The sequence below is a fragment of the Rattus norvegicus genome, chromosome 2, assembly GCF_036323735.1.
Source record: "Rattus norvegicus strain BN/NHsdMcwi chromosome 2, GRCr8, whole genome shotgun sequence".
NCBI lineage: Eukaryota > Metazoa > Chordata > Mammalia > Rodentia > Muridae > Rattus > Rattus norvegicus.
Window position 1 is genome coordinate 57,539,074 of NC_086020.1, and position 15,270 is coordinate 57,554,343.

Sequence of the window (15,270 nt, forward strand, 5' to 3'; positions counted from 1 at the left end):
CGAGCCACATCAATGGGAATCCCCCGTGGGAACTGCGCCTCCCACCACGCCTGCGCTCCGACACCCTGCCGGTCTCAGCGCGCCGGGGTCGCAGCCCACCCCGGGTCGGCGCCTGGTTGCTCCGCGCCCGCGGGCGAGCCTCCGTGCCGAGGGGCGGGGGCGCTGTCGCGGGGGGCGGAGGTGGGGGGGGGCGGGAACCGCGCGCGGGGAGGGGAAGGGGTTCTCGCGCGATCGGGCGAGGTTTCCGGTGTTGTGACTGAAACCCGTCAATATGGCGGCGATCGGCCGCGGCCGCTCTCTGAAGAACCTCCGAATACGAGGTAAACCCGCTTGCCGCCCTCGCTCTCCGCACCCGGTGTTCGCTGTCCGCCGCGGCGCTCGGCTTTGCCCGGGGTCTGGGGTGGGGGAAGCAAACTGGGCGTCGGGCGCCGCTGGCCTGCGATGGTTCCTAACTGGGGCTGTGTGTCTGTTTCGCACAGGGCGGAATGACAGCGGCGAGGAGAACGTCCCGCTGGATCTGACCCGAGGTAACGCGGGGCACCGGGGCCGCTGTGCACCGGGGCTGGGGCGGGCAGGCACGCGACCCGCGGGGCAGCGAGGGGCCGAGCCCGCGCCCATCCCCCTGCCCCGCGCCGGTTTCCCCCCGGGTGAGCCCCTCCGGGCCTGGGGCGGCTGCCGGAGCGCGGGAGCGCGGGGCGGACCTAGGTGCACCCAAGGACCGGGGCTGCGCGTACGCCCGCGGGAGCGTGTTTGCACCCCCCGTCCGCTCCCGGGCCCCCGAATCCCGGAGGCGGCCTCGGACGAGGGGAGGTAGAGGTTGTTATTTAGGTTACTGGAGGATGTTTGTGGGAAGAGCGACCACATCCTGCCCTCCCCGTCCCCCGGAGCAGATGCTGGATCTGCCGGCTTCTTGCTGACTGCGTGACTGCTCTTCTCTGCCCGCGCGGTCCTCTGGGGGCCCCGCAGCTTTGCGAACTCGGCGGTGAAATCGAGAGCCGGTGATTACTGCTAAGTGTCTGCTTTATGCCGCGTCTCCCTGCTGCTTCCCGTTCCCGGGCCCGCTGGGGCTGTAGTTGGCTAGAGACCGCCCCCTCACTGCCGCAGGTTCATTGTGTACCTTCTGTCTGCAGTGGAGATGCGTTTGTTTACACCTTCTCTGCAGGGCAAGCCCGGCGTGCATTTTTAAGAACCGTCTCCGCCGAGTGATCGGTGTTTCTTGCTTGGGTCACCGGCCACCAGACTGGTGTTTATTCCACAGTATCTCGCCAAAGCATTAGTAGTTCTGTGCAAGGAGTTCTTTTTTCTCTTCTTCCATAAACAGGAGTTGGACTACAGATTTCGACAGTCACTTCCCACAGCGTTGTAGTTGAGTGTAACTAACTAGTTCTGCTGTGCGGAATCACTTTTCGAGTTCCGTAAAACACCTTAGGATGTGAAAAGAAAAGACACTCGTAAACATTCCACATGGCATAAATTTGTTCCCCCCCCACCTTGTATGTAGTGACCATCGTATAAAGTATAAGGATGGTGGATGTCGGTTTTGGGAGACCCATCTCTGTATTGACAGCATAATTCATTCTCAGTTCTGTTTCCGTTTTTGTAAGAGCCCGGTGTAGATTGAAAGACTATAGTTTTGATTTAGTTAGATGAGTACATGTTTGTTATTTGTTTCTGATAGTTCAGGAAGTTTTGAGTAAACTAGTCCTTTCAAAGTGAGAAACTTTTTTAAGATACAGTACAGTGGTGTGTAAGTTCTAGAAATGGCAATTAGTTAAATCGGTGATTTGGAACTTTTTTTTATTAGCTAGGTTTGAGAAACAGTATAGAAAAAGGTCAAGCTTTTGACTTTTTTTAATTTGTAAATTTAATATATATATATATGAAAAATTTCCAGCAAGCATTCTGAGTATCCTAATACAGATCTGAGACTTAGCATTGTGCTTCTCTCTCTCTTTTTAAAGATTTTTATTTATTTTATGTATGTGAGTACAGTGTTGCTATCTTCAGGCACATCAGAAGAGGGCATCAGATCTCATTACAGATGGTTGTGAGCCACCATGTGGTTGCTGGGAATTGAACTCAGGTCCTCTGGAAGAGCAGACAGTGCTCTTAACTACTGAGCCATCTCTCCAGCCCCAGAATTGTGCTTTTCTAACCATGTAGTTGGTCAGTGATTTCAAGAAATTGTGAGAAGAGACTGCAAGGTAAACCTGAGCCTGGCGTACAGTAAAAGCCTGTTCAGATATGGGGTTGGAGATAAACTGTGTAGTGTGTGATTTTGTTAATCTTTATACATTTCTGTGGTGGTGTCAGAATTTGGGATTGTAGAAAAGCTTATTTGAAACTTGCTTTGCTTAAATATTAACTCAGACAAATCTATGGGTATGATTGAAAAGAATCAGTTCTCTGAGACTGTTTACTTAAACATCTATGTAATAAATATAATATAGATAGCTGTTCCTAGGGTTATAGAAAATGCTTAGAAAATGTTTTCATTTGCCCTGATAAAATGTACTAGCGTTCCAAATACGTATTCATAGCCAGTTGACCTGATTGCAAAAGCAATGCACAACAACGAGAAGTTATTTGAGAACTGTAGGCCTCAACCATAAGGAAGTTTAGCAGAAAAAAGTTACGAGTTAGACTCGTATATAGTGAGACAGCTGATTAGAGAAAGTGTTTGTTTAACAGACACTTCATTGTTTAAAAGCTTGTGGATCACACATGAGGAAAGTTCATGAGGAATTGAACTTTAGTAATGATTTCAGACCCATGAGGCATCTGGGTTGCAGCTGCTTGTAGATTAGATTACAATACGGAAACAGATAAAAGTTTGAGCAGCTAAAGTTTTGTTTTGCTTTATGCTAAGGCAAGGTTTGCTGTCATGCAGATTGTTTTGTGACGTCTACTGTGTAGGTGGACAACCGTGGTCATAGTGATCTGTGAAAGAGACATCCAGGCATATCAGACACTGACTGCGAAGTCAGATAGTTCTGCATTGTAAGCTCAGGGACAATAGTAGCTGGGGGATTTGGGACAAGTTATTTGACCTTGCCTACCTCCTGTTTCTCCACTGAAAAAAACTAATTTTAAAATGTTAGTAAGACTGAAAGGTAAAGGAAGGTAGTTCTTAATTACTCAGTATAAATTATGTTTTATCATTTATAAGCAATATTTGGTGTTAGCTGCTCCTACATTGGGAGGTTGGGATTCTTTGTATTTTAAGAAGTATGTCAGGTGATTGTGGGTGCATGTACATGTGCACGTCCACATGTGTACATGTATGTATGGAAGCCAGAGGATAACCTAGGATGGCAGGAGCAGTACCCTATTGGCCAATACCACTCAGTGGCCCGGACCTTATCAGTTAGGTTGAACCAGCTGTCCAGTAAACTGAGGGATCTGCTTGTCCTTGGCTCCTCAAGGTTGTGATCAAAATGTGTGCCACCACACCTAGCTTTTTCCCATGGCTCTGGGTTTTGAACTCAGGGCCTTACACTTTTGGCAAGCTCTGGCAGAGCATTTCTCTGACTGAGCTATTCCCCAAGCCCCAAATTATTGTTTTGACTGTTACACACGTATTCAAGGACTCGGGCTGAAATGGAGTACTTAGTGGTAACATGTTTTTGCTAGTACCAGCACTTAGGAGGTGAGACAGGACTGGGAGTTGGAGGCCAGCCTGGGCTCCCTGAGACCTGTCTCCAAAAAAAAAAAAAAAAAAAAAAAAAAAAAATTACCAATTAAGATTAACTGAAAGCGGAAAGTAGAGTTTGTTGTATGTACTTAGGGTAAGATGTGATACTACATTTTGTGAGCCTTAGAATTGTTTGTCCTAGCACCAGAAAGTTTTTAGTTATGTTGATTTACTTGTATTCTGGTTCTCCTGGGGCCCAGAAGGGTTTGGGGCCTTTGATTTTAGTACTGGTGTTATTACTGTGGCTCATATAGAATGTTTATTGACAGATTAATTTTGACCTAGGAGCCCAATTAGTAAATCTTAGAGTTAATTTATTAGTAATTCTCGCTTTCAGTTTTGTTCAGAAGCCTACTCTACTTAATTTGCGAAGGTCCTAGTTTGCTTCTGACACCATTAAATACTCTCTATATTTCACACCAAGATGTGCTTTTTAAAAAAGTACAAACACCTAATGCTTCCTTTAGCTACTTCCATAGCAAGCATGCACCTTTTCCTTTCTTTCTTTTTTTCTTTTCTTTTTTTTTTTTAGATAGTGTATCCCTTTCTGGTTCTGTTGACTCAGGTTTGAAAGACACAATAATCTCTCAGTAAGCCCCCGTTAGTATAGTTTTCTAAGTGTCTTCCCAGAAAACGGATACTTCTGTGTACTACATATTTATTAGAATGCAGTTTGTTGGATTAGACTGAAATGTTGATGGTTCAACTTGCTGTGCAGTATTTAGAAAGGCAGGACAGTTATCTGAAATAGTGTGAATTGAACATTTTTTTTGTTTTCTAATTTCCCTTAGTTGGGAGGTTACTCATTTGTTTAATTGCTCACATCAGTTAACCAAACATTGACAGAAATCTATTATGTATCAGAAACTGAATTAGATGCTGGAAGAGTAGGAATGAGAAAGATGTTCCTTTTAAAGTTGATTGGAGCTGACAAGAGAAGTGATTGTGGTATGAAACAGTAAGTAATAGGACAGAATTACCGAGGCAGCAGCCAGAGGAGAATGTGATCGTCTGGTGCATTGGTGATCAGAGAAGCCTCTGAAAGGTCTAGCCTTCCTTAAACGCTGTGGCTCTGTGGAAGGGCTCTGCAGAATAAAGCACGGTGGAAAGGGAAAGTCAGTGGATAGAGGACCTGTGTAGAAGTTCTCTCCTATCATCAGAGAAATGATGAAGGATTAGACCAGGGGTTTAGCTACAGGAGTGGAATCAAAGATATTTTAGAAGGAGGACATCAGCTGGCTTGCTTTCTCCCACTGAAAACCAACTTTTAAGTTTTGCTAACTTCTCTGTCTGTCTCTCACTTTGGAGACAGTCTTGATGTGTTCCTAGCTGGCTGGGTAGTGACTGTAGCTCAGGTTGGAATAATCTTGCTTTGGCCTCAGTGCTGAGATTACAAGCAAGTGCTTGCACACCCAGCTTCCTTCTTTGCTTTATGAAGGAGGTGAAGGCTGAGAGATCAGAATTCTGAATTCCTTTTTTTTTTTTTTTGTTCTTTTTTTTTCGGAGCTGGGGACCGAACCCAGGGCCTTGCGCTTCCTAGGTAAGCACTCTACCACTGAGCTAAATCCCCAGCCCCCAGAATTCTGAATTCCTAATTAAGTTTCCTCTTGCTGGAGTCAGGGTGTAAAGCAGCTTCTCTCCAGGAGTGACTGCTCTCGGTGAGACTTCCTTCAAGAGTCTGTACAACTCTTTTCCTTTACTTTAGTTTCTTCCTTCCTGTTGGCTCCGTTTCCACTTGATTAGCAAATATTTGCTCTATCCTTATGGGTTACTAGAGTGGGCACAGGTCAAGACAGAGTAGAAAGAGATAAAGACTAGGAAAAAATACTTCTGAAGACTTTAGGCAGATGAGTTTATTCCACAGCTGCCTTCTCTACCTTGGCTCTCTTCCTGTAGTGAAAATGCTGTCTTAATTGATGTGAACAGCCTCTCATGAAACTCACCGCCATTTGAAGTTTTACATTCTACTTTTGCTATGATTACTATATAGCATTGTACCAGGCACTAAATTACCTCAGTTTCCACCAACTGTTTGCTATACTTATTCCTATTCAAAGAAGAAAAGCTTTGAAATTCTAAAGTGTCTATCCAGATATGTGTTTCAGTGTCATAGGGCCAGGGAATGCCAAGTATCTAATAATCATCTTAAAGTTAGAGTGTAAAACTCCACTTTCTGCTTCCTAGGTACTCTCTAGATCTTCTGTTCAAACTCCATGCCTGCTCTTCATCCTCGTCATCCGTGATAAACTGGTGACCTCTGAAGTGTGTAGTTGGTAGTCTGTTCCATCATTGTTGGTGTTCATTCAGGTTCTCATTTTCCCTGTGCAGTAACAAAAAGACTTTATTTCTGTTTTTACCTTTTTTTTCATTCCTGCTGTACTGCTCCAGGATCATTTTCTTGTAAGTCCAGATTTGATCTTACCATTCACGTGTAAACAAACAGCAGGAAAATAAGGTTTACTTTTGCTTACAGTATTAAGTCCAAATTCCTTAGCTTGGCATCCAAGGCCTTTTAGCATTTATTTATGCATTTTCTTTTGTGCTACTACAGCTGTAGTAGTCAATGCTCTTGCCTGTTTGCATAGCTTCCGTGTAGCACTCTGCTTCATACACAGAGCACTGTTCATAGATTAGGGTTAGTTTACTGGTCGAAAGCACTTACTGTCCCTTCATTTCTGTTTTTTCTCCTTGGCAACTATGTTCCTATTTGAGAGTCCTGTTTGGCTTGAGTGGGAGAAAAATGCTGTTTTGAAGTGTGGCGTGCCATTTTATGTTTCCTTAACATAGGTGTTTCCTTTACCTCGGAGTGCATTCTCAGTACTTTTTGTTAAAGAGAAAGGTGATTATTTAAGGTTGGGGTAGAGCTGAAGGTCTTGCTCATGCCCACCAAGAAGTCTGTTTTTGAGCTTCTTCCCAACCCCTCCAGCAGTGTTTTGAATGAAATAATGGAGAAAGAAGTGAGCAAAAAAGTAGTATAGTATTAAAGAGATAGAATAAAAGAATGCTTTGAAGTTTGCAGTTCTGCGGGACAACCAATGTGATAGTGCTATCAGATAGAGAAGACAGGGCTGCAGTGTAGGCTTTACATTTCGTGTGGTTGATGGCACCAGCTATGTGGGAAAATTACTACCTACCAAACTGAGTGGATGTTTAGTGGTTGTTACTCTGACTCAAGTACTTTTTGGGGAGAGAGAGGTGGGGGGGAATATGAATATGAATGAATGTGTGTGTGTGTATTGGGAGTGAGTCTAGGACTTTACACACGATAAACCTGTTTGATGCTGAACCATGTCCTTAGCTCCTCCATAGACAGTTAAAGATATGAGCATTCCTAGATAGGAGAGTGCACATCGTGGGTAGGATCCTTAAGAAGAAAGGCCAACAGAGGAAAGTCGGGAAGGTTATACTCTGAGAATCTGTCAGTTGGAGGGACTGAGAGCTGGAGCGCTACTCTTAGTGTGAGATGACTTTGGCAGTGCTTACCCTCTGGACTTCAGCTGCCTTACCTCCAGGATGCATAATGCTTTATGAACCCAGCACTTTCACCTTCTGCTTTGTGATTCTCAGATAATCACCACTGGCTGTTGAAAGGTTAAAGAAAGCATTTGGAACCTTGTTAAAATCATGGTGAGAAGTATTCCCATAAATAATAAGCGTATGTGTTGGAGTGGTGGTGTTTCATAGCACTTTAAATGTAAGTTACAGTCAAGTGCTCCAGCTGCTGTGACTGCTACCTTGGTCTCCTGCTTCAGAAAATAGGGCTGTGCAAAGCACAGTGCATGCGGCAAGGCCAAGAGAGTGCTCTGTGTGCCTGTGACTCTGACACTGGCTCATCAGCCTGCTCTCCCCTGCGCTTAGAAAGGAGGGTGATGATGTGGAATCCTAATATTTAGTCTATGTGTCACTTGGGCAGGGCACATGTTCTTCTCTTCTCCTTTAGTAGATTTTTTTTGTTTGTTTTTTGTATTTTGATTTTCTAAGCAAATAATATCAGAATAGTGGAGGGGAGCGAACAGGTTAAAATGTTTAGTAGATAACCGATATCTGAGTGATTGTGAGGTAACTGTTTTGGATCACCCATTGTTTTGATATCACTGAACTTTTTGTTAGTGTGGCCATGTTAAACAGAATTTCACCCCTCCCCTGTATAGTGAATGGCATATAGAATTATGCATATGCCAAAGTAAATGGGAAATAATTACATGTACCAGCTAAAAATAATATTCATATTCAAATAATGGGGTTGACAAAGAATCCAAGAATGAGTGCATTCTTCCTGCCCCTGTTAGAGTCTTCCATCTAGACTCATGCACTGTGCTCTGTACCTAGTAATGAGATGGATATAAAATAACACTGAGAATATGCTAGTGCCTTAAGCATACACTGGTTAAAGAGTCGGGTAAATTTCATAGCAAATATGTTTAAAAAAACCTTTTAAACCCAAATTAACTGGGATTTTAAAGACTTATAGTAAATAAGTTCCATATTTTACTCCCGATACTAAAGAATTTGGATGTATAGGGTTTTTTTTTCTTGATGTCAGCACGAGTCACCATATGAGACTTGAGGCAGTTTTAACAATCAAAACCTAAATTTGAGAACAAGCATCTTACTAATAAGTCACTCAGTGTTTAAGATAGTATTGTAGGAAGTTGGTGGCAAGTGTTTTCCCTCTGAAATGCTGAAGACATTATATTTTAGGTTTGGGTTTGTTTGACCTTTGCTAGGAAGTGATGCTGGACTGAATTGTGAGATTTGAATTATACTGTGAAATAATTGAACACTTGTGTCGAGAATGTAATTGCTCACATTGCAAGCTCAGCCATAAATGATGCTCCTATTACTACTGTGTAGGGCATGTGACCTTCCTCTTCATTAATATGTCATTGACAGAGGGTACTGTGCAAGTTCAAGGGGTTCTGTAAGTTTAATAAACTTAATTCTAAATAGATGAAACCTGGAAGTAAGAGACTAAAGTGGGGAGACTAATACTTTTGCTATTTTCTACTCTGAAACGACTATTTTCTGAGCTCAAAATTTAAGCTCATGACCTCCTGAGGAGATAGATAACTTGAAGTGGATATCCTGAAGGGCTGGTGAGACAGCTGAGTGAATGAAAGGGACATGACTTGCCGACAAGCCTGATGGCACAGGAAGCCAGGAGAGGCTGGCTTCAGCAATCTGTCCTTCAGTATGCATGCTTGCTGTAGCACACATGATGTAACATGTGCATGTGTACACACCCCCAACACACAGAATAAGTAAGTGAGTACATGTAAGAAACCTTTATCTTGAAAACTCAGTGTTTCATCAAATCCAGAGTCGCCGCCCAGCCCTGTGGAGTGGTGGATGGCCACTGTGTCAGGGTGGCAGAGCCAGACTTGGGCTGTCACTTGCAGAGATGTTAGCAATCTCGCTCTGAATTCAGTGCGACTTCATGTGTTTCTCATAATGAATAAAGAATGAAGAGGCACAGGAGCTGTAAACAGAGGGGGTTGCCAAGTCACTTAGTTACTTAAAAGGAGCAGTTTGCCAGAAAAAGGATATTTAACTGCTTTAAATGTGGGCATGTATGTATTTTTTCAGCAGTTACATAGATCTCAAAAATCACATCTTGAAATAGTAGTGCTAATTGTTTCCGCACTTGGTTCATCCCTGGTGTATTAAAACTTTTAATGGCCCTGTTTTTTTTTCCACTCACAGTTCTCTAACGTACTCCCTAACATTGTACAAGCCCCACCACCTGCCTCCTGCTAGTGGTGGTGCTGGGGAGTCAGAGTTGAATGGAGAGAAACTTAAGTTGGGGAAACGTATTTTGGGTGATGTGAGCTTCAACATTGTACTGTGTTTCTGTGTGTGACCAAGGAACAATGGAATAGTGTGGTCCTTAGTATTTCATATATGTGTTGTAAGAGGTGGTTTTGTTTCATTTAATCACAATGTCTCCTGTGTTACTGACTTAATCAGTGGTAATGGAGTGTCTGAATACTGAAACTGTTTGATACTCTGTTTGCTTTAGAATGGCCTGTAGTTTTATTACTAGACTGGTGGTGTTTTTAAATGACACAGGCTGGTACAGAGCAAGTCAGGTGCATACTTAAGAAGTTTCATTTATTGTATGGAGTTCCTATGTATAATTTTAGTTATTGTTGATGAATTAAATTTAACCTCATGTTAGCATTAAAATGGTGGTAACTGTATATACTTTGCTCCCCCTTTCCTCCTTTGCCTTTTTATAGGAGAATTTGGAGTTAGCTGTTAATTAGGTTTCAGCCTTCTTCTTTCCCTAACAAAAAGAGAGAAATTACTTGAAAAAAGGAATAGCTTTTGGATTTTGAGAAGAAAACAAAAGATGTTGAGAGCCTGCGTTTAAAAGTTTATTTTGTTATTGTTTCTCTTCCTAGTTTCATTTTTCAAAATCTATTTTCATACTAGAAAAATGTAACACACAAAAGGTATAATTGCTTTTTATTATTTTGAGATAGGAGCTAACTTCAAACTTGAGTCTTCTACCTTAAGTCTCTGAAGTGCTGGAATACAGGTGTGTGCCACCACCCAGCTTTATATTGTAAGCAAATGCACATGTTACCATGAAATGTGTATTTGCGGTATTGGCATATGCCTGGATTGGAGGAAGGAATGTTTTAATATATGAATTAATGTTCATTTGGTTTTATTGTATTAGAACTTGAACCCAGAGCCTTGAGCTACACGCCCAATCTGTTTTTCTTTTCTTTCTTTCTTTCTTTCTTTCTTTCTTTCTTTCTTTCTTTCTTTCTTTCTTTCTTTCTTTCTTTTTTTTTCTTTTTTTCGGAGCTGGGGACCGAACCCAGGGCCTTGCACTTGCTAGGCAAGCGCTCTACCACTGAGCCAAATCCCCAACCCCTCAATCTGTTTTTCTTAAGCGTGCATTTGTTAATAGTAGACACATGCTCATACATATTAACTTCACCTCACCATTTTCTAAGGTATACATTTCTTATAGAATGTCATCTAGTCATTATATGTAGGTAAAATGCTAGAACCATTATGCACTGATGAGAGGGAACTTACATCAGAAAACTAAAGCACAGAAAAGGAATTGCAAAACAAGGAAGAGAGGGGTTTAGTGGTGAGGAGCACTGGCTGCTCTTGCAAAGGACCCCAGGCTCAGTTCTTCACCCCCACACAATAGCTCACTGCTCTCTATAACCTGAGTTCCAGGGGATGTGACACTCTTTTCTTGCCTGTGCAGGCACCAGGCATCCACACGGTGCATGTACATACATGTAGGCAAAACACTCATATACATAAATAAATCAGCAAATCTTTAAAAAGATGAAACTTTAACCCATGAATTCATGAATAAATATGAAGGTTTTACTATGCTTCCTAGGTATTTCCCTAGGTAGGCATTTCCAGTTGTGGTTTTACACACACACACTCTATTTCTTTCTCTCCCTCTCCCTCTCCCTCTCCCTCTCCCTCTCCCTCTCCCTCTCCCTCTCCCTCCCTCCCTCTCCCTATCTATCTATCTATCTATCTATCTATCTATCTATCTATCTATCTCTGTGTTTGTGTGTGTGTGTGTGTGTGTGTGTGTGTGTGTGTGTCTTTCTATCTCTCTGTCTCTGTCTCTTTCCCTTCAGGCTTTGTGACAGTCAGTATATGAGAGAAACATTTACAGAAAAGCCATGTAACTATAAGAAGCTCTGATGAGACAAGGTCACTGAGTATTTGAATGGCACTAGAAAAACAGAGGTTGTTAAAAGTGTGTAGATTTTCCAGATATTCCCCCTTTTCACAGCAGTGAAAGCTGTCAAATCATGCAGACCTTCACACTTGAAGGAGAGGACTTGTCTACATGATGGAGCCTGGAGATCACTGGAGGAAAGAAGGCTTAGAGTGTGGTAAACAGGCTTTCCTATGGCTGGAGAAGAGAACAAACCAGATTTGTAAACAGTCATGTCCAGAGACAGAGCTGCTTCCTTCTTGACCTTTGCTGTGTCCTCCGCTTCATTCCTGCAGCTTGGATAGAAGGTCATTGTCTTATTTTCTTGTCCCAGGGCATAAGTGGCTGAAAGGTCATATGGGTATTGAGAGAAAATGATATTCAAGCACCTTTATTGTTTCTTATGCCAAATCGAATGAATTTAACTCCTTACTGTCTTTCCAAAATTAATACCAAGTGCAATAGAAGGTGGGTTCTAACACCATAAGAGCATGGATTTGAGGAAGTAAAGTATAGTTCAGCTTTCATCCTTCCCCTTAACTGTTCCATCATTATGAATCTCACTTGATAATAAAGACAGTTCATTCCAGCGCTGTGAAGCACCTGCTGCTCCTCTGACTTCCTGCGTGTCGCTTCATTTCCTTGGTCACTCTACACTACAGCTGTTTTAGGTAGTTAGCTGCTTAAGTTTTTCCAACTCTCAGTCTGAATGGTAAGCTTATAAAACTGGAATTTTGATGTTATATGTAATGTAAGAAAATAATTACAAAGAATAAAGGGGGCCTGATGTTGTGATGATTTGAATGAGAATGGCCCTGATAGGCTCGTATTGAATGCTTAGTCACTAAGAAGTGACCTTGTTTGAAAGGATTAGAAGGATTGGAAGGTGTGGCTTTGTTGGACAAAGTGTGTCACTGGGAATGGGCTCTGAGATTGCAGAAGCTCCATGCCACTTCCAGTGTGTCTGGTGTCACCACCCCCTCCACCCTCCCACCCCTCCACCCCTACCTATGGAGGTAATAATGTGATAATGGATTAAACCTCTGAAATTATAAGCAAGTTACCAATTAAATTAGTTACTTTGGCCACGGTGTCTCTTCACAGCATTAAAACAGAGACTAAGACAGATGTTAAGAACACATGGTCTGGGCTGGAGAGATGGCTCAGCAGTTAAGAGCACTGACTGCTCTTCCAGAGACCCTGAGTTCAATTCCCAGCAACCACATGGTGGCTCACAACCATCTGTCATGGGATCCGATGCCCTCTTCTAGTGTGTCTGAAGACAGTGACAGTGTACCCACATACACAAAATAAATAAATAAATCTTAAAAAAAAAAGAACACATGGTCTGTAGTAAATAAGTATACTTGCTGATGGTATTTATTTTGAGTATGTAGGGACAAAGAACCTTTACCCCCCTTTGAGCTGTTTAATAAATAAATACACAGTCTGAAATTTTTAATCCCAGCACTTGAGAGGCAGAGACGGGCAGATGGATATGTGAGCTCTCAGCTAGCCTAATTCATATAGCAGATTCTAGGTTAGCCTGTAGACCCTGTCTGAAAAGTTCAAAAACAAACTGACAATAGGCAGATTACCAGGGAGAAAAGCATACACATTCTTAACAAGAACAGTATTACTAGAGAGTAGTACCTAGTACGGTATTGTAGTTTATGTACTCTATCCAAGATGGACAGGAGTTGGAGGGTAGTGGTGCCCTTTTAGAATAGAGTCCCTCCTTACAGTGGAGGGAGGCAGTGGTCCTGAAGGACAGAAAGAACTTGATGCCAAGTTTTTCTGGGCTCTGAGTGGGGTGGTATCAGTGTTGGTTTTCTTTCCTGCTTGTAATTTACTCCACCACTCCAGTCCTCCATGAGCTATCTGAGTGTGGCTACATGTGTTCTCTGTCTTAAAGGCAAACAACAGAGAAAATCCTGCACTGATTTGCTGCCTGTCATATATTCTCAACCAAGTCTAAAATGGCATATTTTAGAGTATCATTTCCTGATCCTCCACAGATTTTATTTAAGATTTTTTGAGTTCTTTTACATCCTGATTGCGTTTCACTTATTGCCTCACAGCAGAGTTTGAAATAGGTGAAGTTGCCATGTCTGTGTGACTGTGAAGCATAGGTATATATGTAAACAGTGAGTAAAATAAGAATATGACTCACAGACAGAGTGATATCTCCTGTGCTGATAGCACGATTTGGGGATAGTGTCTTTAGTGGGTACAATTGGAACCAGGCAGGTGAAGGTTTGATTCGACCTCTAATAAAGTTTAACTTTAAGCAAGTTATCTTTTCTAAACATTTTTCTTGGTTAATATTAGAGACAGATTTTTTTTTGAGGAATAAACTGTGTTTGTAAGATACTATAGTTTTTGGCACATAAATATTAATAAGTAGAGTAAATTTTCTTATTGCATAGTCAGCAAAAGAGATGATCACTTCTGAAAAAAATCAAATGGCATCATTTCAATTTTGGATAGGTTGAATTAATTAAATCAAGAGAAACCAGGCTGTGAATAAAGTCATGAAACACAACTGAAAGAGGAACCGAATAGAGAAGTGGCCTCCTGCCCCAGTGGACGTTTAATTTAATAGACTTTTCATAGGCTTAGCCAGTTAACCTGTCTCAGTAGACGAGCCTGTGTATGTGCACATGGGCACACAGACACACACACTTCTTTTTAAATGACCATAAAGAAAAAGAGGATCAGATTGCCTACAGCGTTGAACAGTTAGTTCTTCACATCCTAGTAAAACTGGTGCTGACCACAGAAGTCACTACAGGATTTCCATAGAAGATTAGAAAGAATCTCTCCTAATAAAATTGGTGGCTAACTACAAAAATCACTCCAGTATTTGTACAGAGGAAAAGGAAAATACGAAGCATCATTTGGTCCTCATGTCAGTAGTACACTAATGTGGCACTGGTTGTGGTACATTCCTGTCATGAAACTAGAAGATTTCATACAACGCCAACCTGGGCTACATAGTAGTCCTGTCTCTTTCAAACTGTATATTTCTTTGGAAATACCAATATTGCTAACATGATAGATTTACAACATGTAGTTGCAATTGCTCATTAGAATTGAGAAGTTGTTAAGAGTACAAAAAAGTGGCTGGAGAGATGGCTCAACAGTTAAGAGCACTGGCTGCTTGCTCTCCCACGGGTCCTGAGTTCAATTCCCAGCAACCACATGGTGGCTCACAACCATCTGTAATGAGATCTGATGCCCTCTTCTGGTGTGTTTGAAGACAGCGATGGTGTACTCATATAAATGAAATAAATAAAATAATTTTTAAAAAGTTCAAAAAAGGACGCTTCCCTTAAAAGCTCAGACATGATTAAATGTCTTATCTGATTCTCTGTTTTAAAAACTCAGAGAAGTCCCATGCTCATTCCAAGAAACCATGAAGTAATGTCAAGTGATTTTTCACACATAGCCTTATCCCTGTTTGATTTTTCAAGACCATTTTATCCTGTAGTCTGGGTTGGCTTCAGACTGGGATTACAGGTGAATCAAGTCTGGTGGGGTTTTGTTCTGTTTCCCATGATTTCTGATAGACATGATAGAATTTTACGAAAATGAAAGTCACATTGGTAGCTAACAGATCTCATATTCTATTCATTTATTCTCTTGTTTCTGTCTTCCATTGGTTTCTGTTTCTCTTTTCCTACTTTTCAGTGTTCTGGTGTCTCTAATAGTATATTCTACGGGGATGGATTGCATTTTTCTTAACTATATTTGATAGTATTTGTTGCCACTGATTTACAATAAACTTAAATTGTTAAAGTCCTTTTAAATTTGGTTTATGCAGTTCTTCATTAATTCCTCCCAAGTTGGTGAAAGTTAGTGG

General features: G+C 41.8%; 1 protein-coding gene across 4 annotated transcripts in view; it reads left to right on the forward strand.

The window, feature by feature from the left end:
* The first annotated feature begins 205 nt into the window (after positions 1-205).
* Rictor (RPTOR independent companion of MTOR, complex 2) overlaps positions 206-15,270 on the forward strand; it is a 92,013-nt gene continuing 76,948 nt past the window's right edge. For all 4 annotated transcript variants that reach the window (XM_039103527.1, XM_008760807.2, XM_063282846.1 and 1 more), the window contains exons 1-2: positions 206-320; positions 480-527. In XM_039103527.1, coding sequence (XP_038959455.1) covers positions 272-320; positions 480-527 — 97 coding nt within the window. In that variant the 5' untranslated portion in view covers positions 206-271. The remainder of the gene's footprint in view (positions 321-479; positions 528-15,270) is intronic.